Below are 18144 nucleotides of genomic sequence, written 5' to 3'. Positions count from 1 at the left end.
TAGGCTACAACTGATCAGACATCTTACACTTACGAAGTCAATGCATAAGTGCTGAAAGTCTGTGAAGATATTTGGTTTAAGGCGAAATTATATATTTATATATAATTAAATCAAACTGCTTAGTCCATCAAAAAAAATCTTAAATATCTGTCTAATATGTATGTTCTTTTTTCCTCCTCTGTGACCCTGACCTGGATAAGCATCTAGAAGATGGATGGATAGATGGATGTTCCTGTTTAATATTTTTCTCAATCAGATTAATATGGCTCTTCAGCTATTTCCCATAAAAGATTTGAAAATGTGAAAAATGGAAGCCTTCATGTAAGAACAGATACTGTGGCTTTTAACTTCTCAAATTTCAAAGTTAAAATCTAAGACAACGCTGGAACACTCCATATACGACAATGCATTTTGTGCATAGCGGAAAAACCAGAACACAACACGGAAATATTCCATCAATGTGACTTGATTACATGGGACTCAAAATGCCACATATTCCGGTTTGATGAGATCCTGAGTTCCTTTACACCTGGTAGGCCAATGTCTTTCTTTTTAACTATGCAACAGCACTTTCAACCCAGAGGTGAAACAGAACATATATGACTGTGTGTGCATCATAACCAGAAATAAGAGCAAGACCATTCCACAAGCTCAGACACCCACTTATGCTTCAATTAATTCCTGCTCTGCACCTGATTTCAGCAATTATGCATGGAAATCTATCCATAAGGTTCATACATGGTCACAAAATAAGCACTGTGCAGTCCCACCTCCAGTCACTCAAATCAATGTTTAGGTTTCCTACGCCCAGAGCACAATACAGCTGCAGGACACATTCAAACAACATCAACAAAGCAAAACTAACTGCCAGAAAACAGGAGTGTTGTTTTTTTTTTTAAAAGCACTGACATTGTTTGAAACAGAAATGAACATACAAATACATTTAAAACCAAAGCTTTAGTTTCAGGCTGTATCAATGTCTTAATAAATAAAGGACTGTTAGGCTTCCTTAAAATACACAACCACCCCACAAGCCTCTTTCGAATTGTAACTTAAAGGATTAAACCTCAAGCAGTAAATTAACCAAGGACCATATGTTTTCTGTCACTTAATGATTTCATTTTGCTGGAGGATGCAAACTTGCAAAGTGAAGTAAGTCTGGCAATATCAATGCGGACATCTACCAGCAAAAACTTTAATCATCTACAGCCGAGCTGAGGAAAACTGCTGTATTTTACCTCCATTATTTATATAACCAGACAAAATATGTTAATGGGATGCAGTATTATTATTATTATTAGGTGCCATCAAGTTCATGTTGACTCCAGGCAACTATTTAGATGACATTACGCCAGAATATTTTGACTTTGTTCTGGTACGCAATACAGCATTATAATAATACTTCTAATATAAGTCCCTGCAAAGGGCTCAACATTATAACTGGGGATAATTCAATACCATTTTTTCTCCAATACAATCACTGAAGCTCGATACCAATTACAGATGGGAGATGTAAAAAAAAAATGCAATATTTTAATACTGGGATAAATGAGAATATCGAAATGACCCTCCACAGACACACAGACCGCACCAAGAAGGTCACAATAATTTTTTTGCCAAGAAAAAAAAAACAGATAGCATAAAAAGAGATGTATGGATAACAGGTTGCGTTAAATCTTGTCAGGAAGGCTGATTAAGGATGATGATCACTGTTCTCTGCGGGAAATGACAGATCGACGTGCTAGATATGATTATAATCTAAAAATGTTGCGGGCAGGCTAAAGCCATTCAGAAAGTTCACCGTCAACATCAGTATATTGATGCTCCTCAACTTACGATGGAGTTACGTTCCAATAGCCCCATCGTAACTTGAAAATATTGTAGATTAACTATGAATGTGTTATGATAAATAAATAAGTCACGGAATAAGTAAATATTTGGTTAAACAGAAAAAAACACTGTAGGATGCATTGTTAAACACTGTGAGATGTTTATGCTTATGATCACTACAGAGACTGGAAGCATGTCTGGGTGTATTCTTTCATGACCAGAATCAATAGAAAGTTTAGTACAACATCAAGCCCAGGAACAGATCAGAATCATAACGCAAGGAGCATGTTATTTTCACTGCACTGCAAGAGTTACTGTTTGATATTCTCTCACTCCACACTACTGTTTGCTGCTCGCTGGGTTGTTGCAGAGTGCAGCTGGCAGCAATTCTGTTGTACTCTTTCTTACATTTAATTTTTTGATCGTTAATTGTAAGTCTGTCCAACCCAAAGATTTTTTGTGGTCCCATTTATTTTGCTCTAAGAATATCGCTGATGTCATCATGCGGTTTTGGTTGCAGGTATTGGTACACAGTATCAGACTCGATATGAAAACTAGTATCGGTAACCTTGTACCCCTAATTATACGCGTGACAAGGGGCTAACAAATGACACTGACCAAGTTATACATTTGTTCGAGACAGCACATGACAATAAATTTCCTTATTTAGATGTACAATACAAACATCACATCTAAACTGTGCCCTTGTTCTGCTGAAACACAGACATGGATTTAGGCAAGGCACTCCCTTCGCCCCCCAGGGTACCGTAAATGCAATCTAAGCAAGGGAAGCAGCACCCTGTCACCTTGAATTCCGAATGAAGCTGATTAAAGCACCGGAACTGCGCTACATCCCCCACAAGGGCCTCACCGTGATGACAGCCTTGCTGAGACACAGAGAGCCCCTGCATCCATACTCTCGCTCATCCTGGCTCTTGTAGTAGCTCAGGGTGTTGTTCTTTAACACCACCCATCGGTCCTGCCATCCGTGAATGTAGTTGGTCCACTGCAGAAAAAAAAAAACATTGTATGAGAAAAACAGGTCCAAACACAATCTTCGTTAAAGTGTGCCAGCGTGTATAATTGTTTAACCTTATTAATAACAAGTGTAATGATTCCTCAATGGAGACATATAAAAAAATAATAATAAAATGATTTTTCCTAACCTTATAATAAAACGCGATTCTGCAATTAATGCAACAATGAGCAAGCTATAATACTATTAACAAAAAAGATTTGTTTCTATTCCGCAGATTATATATATATATATATATATATATATATATATATATATATATATATATATATATATATATATATATATATATATATAAGCAGATATATAGCCTGAACAATCATGTTGCTGCAGATCTGCTATTTTTCAATTTAGAATTTCGATCTGACGACAGCGATTGGCATTTTGCGGTGTTTGGAAACAAGGGAAGGGAAAACTTAAGTTACAACAACTAGAAACGAATGTGAAGCAATAAAAAGCCAGCTATACTATCAGATAGCACCAAGGTAGGCGACTTTAGACTGGGATCAGCAAGATCTTTGGACTTTGTACGCAACGCACATATAATTTTATTACGAATCGGGTGAATTTAAAACCCAGTGTGAAACTAAAGCGCTTGCCAAGAAACTGTGCACACTAATCAATATTTTGTATATTAAGACAATTTACAGCAGCTGCCTTCCCAATGTCCAGTAACTTCATAAATATTGCTTCCATAAACCATTAAGAGCGCATAACTCTGACTGGGTCTTGCTTGTATTTAATGGACATGTAATCATCGCACCAGTCCACCTTATTATAACATGTATATAAATCCGCAGAAATTACTGAGATTTTCTTTACTAATGATGAAGTACTTTACGCTATGAGAGAAAACTTAAATACCGTACATCCTTCTTTGTAACAGTACCTAAGCTGGTTATATGTGGGCACCCCTCCCTTTTATAAGAACAACAGCGCAGCAGATTATCCAGCCTTACCTTACTGAGAACCCCACAAAGCTCAACAGGCTGTCCGAACTCAGTATCCAAATCTTCCTCGGAGCCCGAAGAGTTCCAGCTCTGATTATCCGACATTTAGCTGGCCAGCCTCCTCAAAACAAAGTACAAAAAAGTAAGAAATAAATAATAATAATAATAATAATAATAAAAACACTGCCGCGAAAAACGGGCGTCACTTCTCACGTTGAAAGTCAGGTGAAAATAAAGGAGCGCGCACTTAAAATCTAATCCAGCAAGGGGAATAAGGTGGCTAAATGGATAAGGCGAGAAATAAATTTGGCCATTTAAACGATACTAACACAGCGCACCAATGACAACAAATAACTGGTCAATCAGACAAGGCAGGGCAAAAAAGCAACGCGTATGCACGCCTGGCTGAAGGGAAAACACTGAAACATTAGACCCGCACTGGTTCTGCCTTGACAGACCTCTGAGGTAATGAGCTCGATGTTAGGGGAGGTGACGAAACTGACCTAAACAGACGCCATTTTCTTCTACGTCCTTCTCTCCTATCTAATTGGTTGTCTGTAGTGCTCTGTGTTGACGATGTCTGTTGTTCTTTGGTTTTTTTTTTATCTGTGGGGTGAAAGAGTTACAGCAAGGTATGGATTAGGTATGTCAGACGGTGGTCTTGTTGTTTTTGTAAAATATGACGTAGATCAAGCGCGACGCGTCGCCAGAAAATGACGAGGACACTTTTGCACCGCGGATAAAACTGATCACTTGACCTCAAACCTGTATAATGTAGACACGGCATAAAACAACGGAAAGTTAAAACCAGGGCTGTGGAGTCGGAGTCGGAGTCGGAGACAATTTTGGATACCTGGAGTCGGAGTCGGCAAAAAGTTAACCGACTCCGACTCCTACTAAATTTAAATGGGAATTAAAAAAGTAAGTTGAAATGTCCCAATTCACAAACAGTCATAATGAACTACTTCTCTGCTGTAAGAATAAAGCCCAATGCATGCAGTGCATAATGTTACCACAAAACGAACATGTCAAGTAACCATGAAGCATGCTTTTCATTGACTGTATGCGTCACTATATGGAATGTAATGCACAGGTAAGGTGCGGCACCGCTTTCCATTGTGTCGTGTTCCACTGTTACAGGGAACTGTGAACCTAGCCTAAAGCCCCCCATACATTTACAGATGCACTGCCGATTTTTCGGCCGTTCAACGAGTCATCACGCGTCAAACGCCTGAAAAATCATCTGGTGTGTTCTCAGCTCCGTCGGCTCCCCTTCGCTATGCGCTACCCTTGAAACCTTGTTTTCATTGTGTTTGTCTTTAATCTGGCATTATAGTAGAGTGTTGGCTTCCTAGCCAGTAGTTCTGTGGTGAAATGACATGTATGTTGCCTTCCTTTCCTTCAATGGATGTAGAAAATACATTAGCATAGTATATACATACAGAGGAGTCGGGGAGTCGGAGTCGGAAGATTTGGAAACTTCGGAGTCGGAGCATTTATCTACCGACTCCACAGCCCTGGTTAAAACTATCGATTGGGATGCATTATTTGATTTTCTGGTATTTATTTTATCATAAACCTCTCTGATATGTATTTACTAGTATTTTATAATATTGTTTGTTCACTGGGAGAATACGAATTGAGACTGGACATTTTGGGTTCCAAGCCTGTAGCCGTACTATGAACTTAGAAAATGCATATTATACAGTATTAAACTTAATTAGTACATCGGTTCCAGTGTTACTCCCCGTAATATATCCTCCTGAGACCCGACCTATTCATTTATGTCCATTGTATTGTACATTGTATTTTTGCATTTATTTTTTCACTGATGTTGGGAAACGTATTTATTCTTGTTGTACACTAAAGAGGACATGCTGTGAAATTAAAATAAGAATTAATTTGAAAAAATCTAAATTGTAAGATATCTTATTTCCTCCAAAGACAAATAACCTACAATTGAAGGACACTTTTTTCCTTGGGTCTCAGGAGGATATCGAAAATTTAAGTGATTCGTAGTCAAAATTTTAGAAGTGTGGCTGAAATTATTATTTAATAACTTACTATATTTCAGAATTACGAAAATTTTTTAAAACAGTTCGAGCGCTTTGTTTCGTTCTCCTAGTAGGATATTCTCCAAACAGGTGGTACATGTATGACATGTATGTACCGTAAGGTATGCGTGCATGGACAAGTAACGTTTCCTTAATCTTCATCTCAGTATTGGTCTTGGCTGAACAACATACAAAATTTTGTTTGCCGGAAGCGTTAGACTGAAACAAGCACAATTACTCTGTATTATACTGCAGTTAAGGGGTGAAACGGTGAACTTTGGGAGGGTTGGAATTTTTTGTTGTTTCTTTCTTATGTGAGAATATCTGAGAATACTGCAGTATATTTTACTCTAGCTCCATCTATCCAGGTGCCATTTTTCTAAACACTGCTCCTGTTCAGACTCACAGAGTGTCTGGCGCGTGTCTCCGGTAGCAAAGAGCACTAGACAGGTACAGTATGGATGGAATTCCAGTCCATTACTTGGCACACATATTCATATTTTGCGGGCAATTTAGAGACCCGTGTTTTTGGAACATGGAAGGATCTGGAGGAATCTTGCACGACATTGGGAGACCATGAAAAGCCCACACACCAAAAGATTATGATTAACTTTACTGATCGCAGGAGGGAATTCTGGGAAGCAGCAATGATATCCACTGAGCCACCATGCCTCTCTTTTTGCTGCAACGCATTTTAAAATAAAGCAATTACATGTGCTTTTTGCGTAAAATGTCACTTAAAATAAACGCCCCTGTAGTAACCGCTTATATATTTAATGTTTCGTTGTTTGCGGAGTTTAGCCCATTTGGCAGGATGTAATCTGGGGTATTCCACGAAGCAGGATTTCTCCGTTAGCTGAGTTAACTTAAGATAGAAGTAATGATCGTCTAGTAAGACTTTAGATAAGGAGCAATCCTATTGGACAAACATGAGTTCTATCTTAAGTTAACCCAGGTAACTGAGAAATCCTGCTTGTGGAATACCACCCTGGTGAGGATGCCAAGCTTTTACATAGTTGTCACATTCATAGGTTCATTAAATTGCGATTTTCTAGGTTCCTCCAAGCTCGCAGATTCGCATACGTTCTGAGGGTCGTGGCTTGTGGCATCACGAGGCTGTGACGTTAGCTTGGAGGCGTGTCTCTCCGCGAAATCCAGGAAGTACTTTCATGTTGGCGCGTGTTGGGGAGAAACAGCGGCGAAACGACGACATGATTTCAAACCCCAAAAAGAAAGAGCGATCCGGCGAATTGGTGTGCTACTTAGATTGTATTTCAGATGTGAAATGCTTCTCTCCAGCATTTTGAGTGTGACAATCAGTTTGTCTCTAGCCAAACTATCATACCTGACGTTTTGCGTATTTATTTCACAGGCTGTTGTATTCTCTGACTTTGTCAGATAGCATGCTAAGTGGGTTACACTGGCTAATTGAATTCTGTTAGTCAAATGCTGCGAATTTATGAAACATAGCATACGATGCATCTCCTTGATTATATAGGTATTACGAGGGAAATATAGACACTGGTTTTAGTTGTGCTGACGAGAAAGCCTAAACTGTCTGCCTATTCAACATTAGCAGGTACTCTTGCCTATTTTATTGTATATATTTTTTTAAAAACGTCTGTTTAGCACTGACAAAGAAAATACTGTGGTTCCATCAAACAGTAGTTCACCTAGAATCGGCCTGTGGAAAAAGTGACAGCATGGAAGCGAAAAACACAGCCGATACTTTGGGGAGCGGTTTCCTGTCCAGAATGGCTCTTAATGACAACAAAGCTGGTATGGAGGGATTAGACCGGGACAAAATCAACAAGATTATCATGGAGGCATCCAAGGTAAATGGGGTATAAGTAAAAAAAAAAAAAATGAAATCGTAAAAACTCTTGCAATACTGAGCATGATGCTCAAACTGGATTGCTTCAGTCACAAAATAGCCAACCCCAAATAGGCAACGTAATTTATACTGTACATTATACTTTCACTAAAACCATCTGTTATGCAGCTAATGCAAACCTCATTAATTATTTCGAAAGTCTTTCTGAATATCTTGAGGGTAAACGTGTTTAATACAACAGAAGATAGCATACTGCAGCTGTCAAGATTAATATTTATATATTTATATATGTCGTTCCACATCTTTATTAGTCATACAATCTTGCATAATTTACCCGTTCAGTAGGAATCTTTCTATAAATATTAAATATTTCTAAATCTTGACAAGTGATAAAGGTATGGGAATAGGCGAATGTCACGTGACTGGCGTTGTGCTACAATGTGAACCACACGTAATAAATTATTTGTCTCGCATACTATGTCAAACGCTGTTAAACTTGTCCATCACACTGCCTTACTAGTCCAGTATCAGTGTCACTGCTTTAAATGAAAATATGTGTGCGTAAACACAAATGCTTGGTTTGTGATTAAATAATGGAGTAAAACTTGTCAGAAGGGATTTAAAACAACTCTGAAAACTGACAATAGAACTGTACATTCCTTTGGTTTGTTTTCATTTAACCAAGAGCTAAGATCCTCCTGTTAACTGAAATACCTTGACTAAAAAACACCAAGAATCTGTTTTTGACCAGCTGTTTTTTCACTCTCATCTTGAGTGCATAGGGCACTTCTCTAGCCACTAAGTACGACTACTGCTGCACTGTATCAGAGGATCATTAAGCAGCTATTAAAAGTATCTGTCTTCCAGGGCTCCAAGTTTTATGAAAACGAGCTGAAGAAGGAACAGCAGGTGAACCAGCGCATCGGGAGGATGATGAAGCAGGCGGCTCAGATTACAGAGCAGCAGCTCCAGAGTGCCCAGGCACAGGTGACACATCCTTTAGATTTACAGTGCAAACTTCCAGTCTGCTTCAGATTTATTTATGCTGAAGCTGGTTAATCTCTCATATCTACCCTGGGGTCAAATTGACCCCAAAGGCACACGTCAGGTGACTTTTCTCATAGCGAGAGTTATGGTAGGAGCGTGTAATAGTTGAATGCATGCGGAGGGCTAAGGTGGGCCTGCTAAAAACCTTCAGGTAGACAAGCTGACGGCTGTGCTGGAAAGGGGGCGGGAGTTGGGTCGAGTCATCGTGCATGTGGATATGGACGCGTTCTACGCCGCTGTGGAGATGAGGGATCGCCCTGAGCTGAAGGAGAAACCTATGGCAGTCGGCTCTTGGAGCATGCTGGTAAGCTGCTGCTCCACGCCCAAGTCGCACTGATATTTAAGCAAAATTGAAAGTTTTTAGTCTTGCACTGTGTTTTAACGTTTTATATTGTTCTTGTCGATGTTTTGTTGTTTTAACATTTTTTTCCTGCGTTGATGTTTTGCTGTCTTTTTCTGATTTTTAGTCAACCTCCAATTATCATGCAAGGAAGTTTGGAGTTCGTGCAGCGATGCCTGGTTTTATAGCTAAAAAGCTTTGCCCAAACCTGATCATTGCCCCCCTGAATTTTGATAAGTACAGAGCAGTGAGCTTAGAGGTACTGTCTTAAAAATAAAAATTATCCCTCAGCCTTGAAACTCATGAGTCTAAGAGGTGTTACAACAAATCACATTTTTAAAGAGATTTCTTCTTTTTTTTTTTACTGCTGCCTCACCACCCCCACCACCAAGGTACGCGAGATCTTCGCGGAATATGATGAGAACTTTCTGGCCGTGAGTCTGGATGAGGCATACCTGGACGTCACCGATCACCTGGTGCAGAGACTGAGCTGGCCGGACTCCATGAGGACACACCTCCTGCGCTCAGCAGGTGCTGAGCAGCAAGTGCTGTCTGCCTCGCGGTGATTCTCACTTAGGAGAATGGAGGCTGTGACAGGAGTAGGCGCCGTGCCAGTGGACTGCACTCAGCATTTAGCACTTCAGTGCGTTTTGCTCAAAGTTCACCAGGCAGTGTAAAAGTTGTTTACAAGAGAGTAGGCAATATTTTTATTTCACTCTGTGTTGAAACTAATTTATATTTGTTTTGTTTGCAGTCCTGGATGAAAAATAACACCACCAATAATTAAAATCTTGCCAGAAAAAGCTTGTGTGAAATTTATTTACGTGTCGTGACCTTTTTACCCGTTTGCCATTAACTTTTGATGTTTACCTTTCTTCCTGTTTGCCTCATTTAGCATGGTTGGTGAGTGAACTGGAGAGAGATTATTGTTTTCTATGTAATGTGCCGCTCTTTCTGTGAAGGCGATGGGGAAAGGAAGGAGTCGGTGGAGCAGCCAGCGCCCGATGATCTATCCCCGGTTCTGTTTGAGGACAGTCCCACTGCATCAGCCAGCCCCTGTGACGCAGTAGGCGCAGTCGTGTTTGGGACGAGCGCCGAAGAGGCGGTGCGAGAGATGCGCTTCCGGATCGAGCAGAAGACGGCACTGACAGCCAGTGCAGGTGAGACTGTGCTACCCTCTCCTGGTCAGTCAGACCCTTATTTGCCTTATTTGGGGAGTGCATACTTTTTACTGCTTGGAGGGGGGACTGGAGCCTATCCCAAGAGGCATATGGCACCAGGCAGGGGTACACCCCAGAAGGGATGTCAGTCCATCACTGGGCTCACACACTGACAAAACCCTACACTGTGGGAAATTTAGAGACGCTAATTAGCCTAGCTGCATGTCTTTGGACTCGGGGAAGAAATCAGACCCGGATGAAGCTGGTGTGATGCAGAGAGAACTTGCACCCTATGTACACAGAGCAGAGGTGGGATTCGAACCCTGGTCCTGGAGGTGTGAGGCAACAGTGCTGGCCAACATGCCGCCCTTGTTTCTTTTTTCTTTTAAGGCATTGCCCCAAATATGATGCTGGCAAAGGTTTGCAGTGACAAGAACAAACCAAACGGCCAGTACAGGATCCCAGCCGAGCGGCAGACAGTGATGGACTTCATCCAGGATCTCCCCATTCGCAAGGTGGGACTCTATCAACAGCAGGATGGCTGAAGGAAAGCGGGGCTGGGATCAGACCTGAGACCCTGCACATGTTGTCACAAGACTTGGATTAAACTATTATACTAAAAGAAATGGGCCAGAATTGATTGAAGTCAGTTGGAAAGATTGATACATTTTAATAAATAGTTGGAGAAGTGACTTCTGTTCAAAATATTGAATTTTTGATTGAAGTTAGCAGTAACTAAATATGTACATAGGTTTTGCCAAAGATTTTGAACAGGTAATGCTGTGTTACGCAGTTATGCATTAAGAATCTTTATATACTTTATTTGCTTCTGTTTAATCGTGCTGCCTTTATTAGAACATGCCTGAAAATCTAATACAGTTCTTGACATACACTGCTAAAATGTCGATCAAAGGAAAGCTTCTTAAGGGTGTTCTACATAAAGCTGCATTATTATCATGGGTGCACATAACTGGTACGCAAGTACGCATTCACCTTTAAGAACGATACGTGCGACAATCGATTGTTTGTAAAAGCGCAAATGCGTACTTATGTGCATTTGCACTGCTATGAAAACAAAATATAATGTGTTTTAATCTTATAATATATGCTAACTCGACTTAATTTGCAGTATACGTGTTAAAATGCATGGTATTGTCATAGCAGCACAAATGCACATAAAATAAGTACGCATTTGCGCTTTTACAAACAATCGATTGTCGCACGTATCGTTCTTAAAGGTGAATGCGTACTTGCGTACCAGTTATGTGCACCCATGATTATTTATTTATTTATTTTGTTGCAGGTGCCAGGTATTGGAAAGGTGACTGAGAAGATGCTGAGTTCTCTGGGAATCACCACCTGTGCCGAGCTCCGTCAGAAGGGGGCGCTGCTCTCCCTGCTTTTCTCTGAAACTTCCTGGCATCATTTCCTGCAGATCTCATTAGGCTTGGGATCCACAAATGTGGAAAGGTACTTTATATGGTTTGTAAATTTAGTACATTATTTGTTAGACACCACAGTGCTGCAGTCTGGTAAACACCATTATTCTCTGCTCTCATTCATTTCAAAGCTACTGTCAAGTCTGCATGTGGTCCAATGGAATATTCTTCTGTCTCTTTCCTGAAAATATAAATATTTTCACATGTTCATCAAGAGGTGTGTCCAATGTTTTTCGACCGGAAAGTGAAATATGTCCAATCCATAGAGATTCTCATACTAAAACATTTTACTTCTGAAGTTTCCTGACAGTTTAGGAAAGTTTCCTGTTGTCCATAGGAAACTGTTGCATGATTGCTGGCTGCTGCCAATGTTATAATCACTTGTTCAGCCAAGTTAGATAGCAAGGCCAATGTGAGAAATTGCATGTGCTCTAGATGCAATAGGCCTCGTATACTTGACTTGCAATAATAATGATCAAATTGTCACTAAAATAACTGACATCCAGTAATTGCAGTTTTCCATGGAGTATCATTTAAAGATTCCTTTAGGTATTGAAGTTCACACTGAATACAGCTTAATATCTCAAAACAGAGAGAATTACTTTCCCTGCCATCTTGGTGTAACATTTATACTGTAGTTGTTTACAATTGCTGTAGATGCCTTTTGCCGTCCACAAGCAGTTTTAGTACTCTCTTGCCTATCCACTCCCCCTTGCCCTTCTGCTTTGTCCAAACACCACCCCCCAAGCTGCAAATTAGTCAAACATTAATCAGACACCAAGCACCACTCCCACAACATTTACAAATCTGTTTTTGAATAGGTCACTTGTGAAAATTGCACATTAATTTGCTCTTACTATTACGCGTTACTAGACTTCACTCTGCAGATTGCAGTAGGGAAATATGATTGCCAACGTAGTGAGAGAGGCAGATAAGGTAATTGGTATCTTACACCCCCATTTGTATTGTCTTTCTAAGTTCTATACAGATTTAGGGGCTAAACCCCTTTCAAATTTTCCCTTCCAGGGATGGTGAAAGAAAAAGCATGAGCACAGAAAGGTAAATGTGTATTTTATTTTTCTTTGATTTTCAGAGAATAAACAGCAACCACTGAAAATAAGTTATATTTTAATCCGAAACCCTGTGGTAAATATAAATATTTACATTGACAAAAACGTTCAGATTATTGCCATGAAATTGACTGAGACATTTCAACTGCACTGTTCCTGTCCAATAAATATTATGTATTTTGCAGTTTTGCACATTTTCATCAGATTTTCCGGCTTAGTATTAACATTTAGAGGGAAGGTAACATACATTTCCGATATGAAAAGGTCATCGTCATTTCTGATGAGACCCAAACCCAAATGTATCTACAAGGAGAAGTTCACTGGGGTCCCGCAGAGACAGTGACCCAAAGAACACTAGTGAGTGTACATTGGAATGGGTGGAGCACAAGTGTTTTCATCTGGCTGGCCTTTCGTATCCATATAAAACATACATTTCCTTATGATTTAGTTTCTTAGCATAGAGTAGCAGAGACCTGTATCATAAAGCTGGATAGCTTGTCAGATTTAAAGTATCCCAGATTAAATGGACTTCATCCTCATTCACTTACGTTTGCCATAGACTACTTTGAATCCAACTAACAAGAATTTCTTCTGTTCTCCAAAAACATGAAATCTTGTTGGATGACTAGAAGATCACTGCTTCGGCTCCCAAACCTCTGCTCAGGGGATCCCAGCCATTCTATGTCTTTGTTAAATTTCACCACCAGCCATCTTAATTAATTCATTTACAAAGTCAGTGAGGTATTGATTAGTGATACGAGGTGCAGTAGGGGTTGAGGTAAAACGTACATGTTTGTATTAGATGGTTGCTGTAAATATTGTTGTGCCTGTACATTTGACATAGTTTTACAGTGTGTTCCCACATACATAAGGGTAAGATGATTTTCGACATATCCTCAGGACATTTTTTTTTAGAAATGTCTTTGTGCTCTGATTTCACTCCTACAGAATACTTGTAGGAGTTTTACTTTTGTCCATTTTTTGCTTTTCCCCTGTTGTTTTATTTCCTGATCTTCTAATATCTTCTAGGAGATTAAATATTTTGAGATTACTGGAAGACCCTGCTGTAAATTCCATTCTGGATGAGTGATAAAGCTTCTGAAATTAAATATAGGGTTATTTTGTAGGAAAACATCATCTGTGCTGTTTTTCTGTTTATCTCTTTTCCCTCCTTATCTGGGTGTTTCAATATTGCCCCCTACAGGACATTTGCTGAAATGAGCGATGCAGAGGAACAGTACGGTTTATGTCGTGGACTCTGTAGAGACCTGTCCCAGGAGCTGCAGAAGGAGGGCCTAAAGGTACAGTGCTGCCTCTTGTGTTATTTTATATAATATCATCAGATATTACATGAAACAATGTTAGATAATTTCTGTTACATTTTTTTTGCCTTATTCTACTTATTTCTTTGTGTTTAGATTTTTAGTTGTATGTTTAATTTGCTTATGTCATGACACCACCTGCTTAAAAAGAAATTCCTTGTACTTCTCTGTACTTGGTGAATAAAAAAAGATTCAGATTCAGATATTTCATAGTGTTTGTTTGCCTCCTTTTTTTGCAACAGGGCAGGAGAAAATGCTCATGAGAACAGTCATTAATATGGTTGCCACCTCATGTCACTATCCTACAAAGCCTTAGTATTACCAGCGCTTTGTCAGATCTATAAGTATTTTTCAATATTCATTAGCGATATGCTAAACAAATGAGATTAACCTCATGCACAGAACAGTGATCCAGCCAGTGTTATTCTCTCTGTCAGTTTCTTCTCTAATCCAGTCTTTCCAAACCCAGTCCTCAGGGGAACCCCAGTCAGTCCATATTTTTGCTCCCTCCCAGCTCCCAGCCAATCAGGAACACTGAATACCTGGTACAGGTGCACTGGGAGCTGAGAGGAAGCAAAAACGTGGACTGTCCGGGGTTCCCCGAGGACTGGGTTTTGAAACTCTGCTCTAATCAATACATGGAATGAACCTCATGCATCTTTCAAACACAGGCCTTTCATGCGCATTGGTCGTATTGGCTGGTTCTCACTCCAGTTTCCATCTCATAAGTAGGCCTTTTTGAGGCTGGATTCAAGTACTTAAGCATTAAAGGACAAACATTGGTGAGAGGAACATGCTACACTGCAGTGACCCTGTATGCTGGTGTAATGGGTGAAACAACAGCGGCCTTATTACTTATCGCTTTTATGCTTCCTTCTTTTTTAGGGCAAAACTGTGACCGTGAAGTTGAAGAATGTTAACTTTGAGGTGAAGACCAGAGCTTTGACCCTGTCATCCGTGGTATCCACAGAGGAGGAGATCTTTGCTGCCGCTAAGGATCTCCTGAAGGCTGAGATTGACCATGTTAGCCCCCATCCTCTCAAGTTGAGGCTTATGGGTAAATTCACTTTGTTTACTCAGTGGGCATTCTGCTGGGTGAGTCCCATACATCGTTAAATACCCTGTAAATGGGGCAGCAGTTTCTTATGAGTCTTTCCCCCCCCCCCCCCTCCCATAGGTGTTCGGCTGTCTGGGTTTGTCAGCACAGATGACAAGAAACCCCTTCAGAAGAGCATCATCGGCTTTCTGCGTACAGGCCAGTCAGAATCGGGAGGAGCTACTCAACACATAAGCCTTGAACACGGGGTCACTAATGTCAGTCCAGAGAAGTCTTCCAACCTGATGCACCCAGACGCACTGTGCAATCGACCGGCAGCCAATCTTCGTTTGGCTGACCAGCTCAGTACTGGCCAGACGAATCAGGAAGTTTCAAAGCCAGAGTCGGGACCTAAGAGAAACCCGGAGTCTTTCTTCCAGAGGGCACACAGGCTCCGGCTACAGGCCAATCAGCAGGAATTCCCAGGCGTTAGTGATACTGGTCACGTCTTACTGAATCCAGTAAGGACAGAGTGCTTCACGTGTCCTGTGTGCTTTAGGGAGCAGGAAAGCATGGACCTGGAGATGTTTAACAGACATGTGGACAAGTGCCTTAGTGGGTCCTCCAACGCACCCGGGGAGAAAGGTGGCAGTGTAGACGCAGTGGGGGACTGTGTGGAAGGAGAAGGGAGCTGGCAGGTACATCTGAGTAATGCAAGCCAAGACGTCACTGATCAAAGGAAGGGCAGCAGCAAACCCCATGGAGCCTCGGGGCCGAACAGCACGCATCCGCAAGCCAATGTAGACAGACAGCCTGTGGGGCCCGCTGCCCCTAGTGGACGGCTATTTAAACGAACAGAAAAAAGGGAACCCAGCCTCTGTGTTCCTGGACCTTCGGGTTCTGGCTTCCAGGATCCAAGCAGGCGTGCCGCCGCTTCTCACACCATTGTTACTGAGGCTCATGGTTGCCATGGAGATGACAGGAAAAGCACATCTGTTGGAGAGACTCCTGCTGAGGCAGCGCGTTTGGATCCCCGAAACCCGAATCTCGTCTGCCCTGTCTGCAGCGTGCCGCAAGAAACCACCGACCTCGTCGTCTTTAACCGTCACGTGGACGTTTGTCTCAGCCAGGGTATCCTGCAGGAGCTTGGCCAACACGTAACAGTGAGCAAACCCAGCAATCCATCATGCACCAGAGTCAAAGGTCAGCATCTCCCCTTAGATCAATATTTTAATTTTCCACAATGATCTTGCTTGTTGGTTCATACACATTTTCTCTGAAGTTAAAACGAGTCAAGATTCTCAGAGGCTTTGCTGGGCAACAGAAAATCAGTAAATCCCCTTGGAATAGGCAAATGAAGATAAAAGTATCAGTTTATTATCAAAGGTTGTATTGATTTCCGTATGTCAATGGTAAAATTTTTGTTCTGTACAGTAGAGTTTTAATAAATACAAAATGAAACTTCACTTTTTAAATTTACCAGCAGGGGGTGCTTCTCCTATTTGTTTAAATTTTTTAACCTTTTAAAATGCAGCTAGGTTGCTTTATTTAATCAGCAGGTTAGACAGTGAAAAGTGTGGGAAAGCAAGGGAGGCTTTTCCAGAGAATCACAAACTTTATTTTAATTGAAATTCAGGATTTTCCAGAGAATTCCCAAGATCTGACAGCACATCAAGAGCTTCTGACTCAAGAGGCAAACACAAACGGTAAGGCATGTTTATCTCATAAGCATTTATTTGTGGTTTTATGTAAAAGAGTGGATTCCTTTTTTTGCATCATACCTGAATATGCGGCCTTGTCCAGGTCTAAGGATTCATTTTGTTTTTATACTAAATCAAATACTCCAGCAGACCATGTGGTCAAAGTCCAATACTGGTGTTTCACATACTGTATGTTACATCAGTGAATGTCTGCAGAGGTTTCTCTTAACACTTGGTTACTTAGCAGTTGGAGATACATTGATGCGCTTTGCCCATTCTCTGTCCTCCTCCTAGGGAGGGGTCACCGCCCCCACCTGCTCCCCATAAGAGAGCCAAAGCTGTGGGTTCCCTGAACACTATTGACAAGTTTTTCAGGTAAAGTTTGTGGGAAAACAGCAATTGGAAAATCAACAGGATACTCAGTGCCCATCGGCCTACATCCTGGACTCGACATACCGTATCATTCAGGGAAGCGGCATATGTAGACATGTTGGATTCTCACCTAATTTAACTATCAAACCGCGGCAATGACTTTCTTTTCCACTGTGCAATGAGAAATGAACTATTGACAGTTCACATGTACACTAGATCACTTTATGACATTATTTATTCTCTTAAAAATTATCATTATTATTATTATTGGTACAAAATCAAAGTTATGTATTTCGTATCAAACTAAAATTTTATATAGCAGGTTAGACAGAATGTTTTGCTAAGGAATTGTGTTTGCAATAAGTTGTGAGATAATGAAGCAAGCTTTCATGGTGCTTGCGTAGGAATGATACTTGTGCTGACCTGTGCACTGCAGCTTTACCTTGGTAGTCTTGCTGTATCTTGGTTTATGAAATGAAATGAGGGATGCTGTCTTAGTTCTGTGCTTTTCTCTTGAAGGATTCAGTATCATTTCATGTCTTATTAATGCTGTAGTATTTTGAATGCCTAGGTTTTAGATATGTGTACTTTTATTGCAGTGAAATATGTTATTGCAGTAAAAAATAAAAAATGGGTAAACCTGCTTTCTGTGAAATGTATTCAATAAAAACACATGACTCCAATAAAAATGAAATGTATGTAAAAATTCTTTATGTGCCAGATGTATAACTCTTGAGTACATCAGTAAAGTACATATTGCAATGTGATTTACGAAATAGTTTATATATTAACAGTTAAGCAATCAGCCAGAGTACTGGCCAAATTTGTTTACTATGTTGTAATTCACATAAATACTGTTATCTTGTTGTCACTTTGTAATGAGGATGCATTTTCCATTAATATGGTTGCAAGTGGTTAGTTTTTATGGTGTGTATGATGACCTGGGAATAAACA

General features: G+C 40.4%; 2 protein-coding genes across 11 annotated transcripts in view; one reads left to right on the top strand and one right to left on the bottom strand.

Moving 5' to 3' along the window:
* Window positions 1-4449, bottom strand: part of LOC111850293 (ceramide transfer protein) — a 44205-nt gene extending 39756 nt beyond the window's left edge. For 2 of the 4 annotated variants that reach the window (XM_023824025.2, XM_023824030.2), the window contains exons 1-2: window positions 3826-4268; window positions 2702-2836 (exon numbers count right to left, since the gene is read on the bottom strand). In XM_023824025.2, the coding sequence (XP_023679793.1) occupies window positions 2702-2836; window positions 3826-3921 (231 nt within the window). In that variant the 5' untranslated portion in view covers window positions 3922-4268. The other 2 variants (XM_023824026.2, XM_023824027.2) reach the window with 2 other exon arrangements.
* Window positions 4229-17899, top strand: polk (polymerase (DNA directed) kappa). 7 transcript variants are annotated; one of them, XM_072708770.1, is made up of 16 exons: window positions 6895-7123; window positions 7369-7449; window positions 7536-7705; window positions 8572-8691; window positions 8903-9055; window positions 9219-9350; window positions 9484-9622; window positions 10054-10251; window positions 10642-10766; window positions 11555-11721; window positions 12717-12749; window positions 13965-14061; window positions 14968-15139; window positions 15260-16321; window positions 16755-16824; window positions 17113-17899. In XM_072708770.1, the coding sequence occupies exons 3-16, from the start codon at window positions 7574-7576 to the stop codon at window positions 17195-17197; spliced, it is 2685 nt and encodes an 894-aa protein (XP_072564871.1). In that variant the 5' UTR covers window positions 6895-7123; window positions 7369-7449; window positions 7536-7573; the 3' UTR covers window positions 17198-17899. The 7 variants fall into 7 exon arrangements, with proteins under 7 accessions (XP_023679792.2, XP_023679791.2, XP_072564882.1 ...); XM_023824022.2 differs by lacking the exon at window positions 7369-7449; XM_023824021.2 differs by having other exon boundaries at window positions 6895-7449.
* The last annotated feature ends 245 nt before the right edge of the window (window positions 17900-18144 follow it).

The sequence above is a fragment of the Paramormyrops kingsleyae genome, chromosome 2, assembly GCF_048594095.1.
Source record: "Paramormyrops kingsleyae isolate MSU_618 chromosome 2, PKINGS_0.4, whole genome shotgun sequence".
NCBI lineage: Eukaryota > Metazoa > Chordata > Actinopteri > Osteoglossiformes > Mormyridae > Paramormyrops > Paramormyrops kingsleyae.
This window is presented reverse-complemented; position numbering and strand designations above follow the sequence as displayed.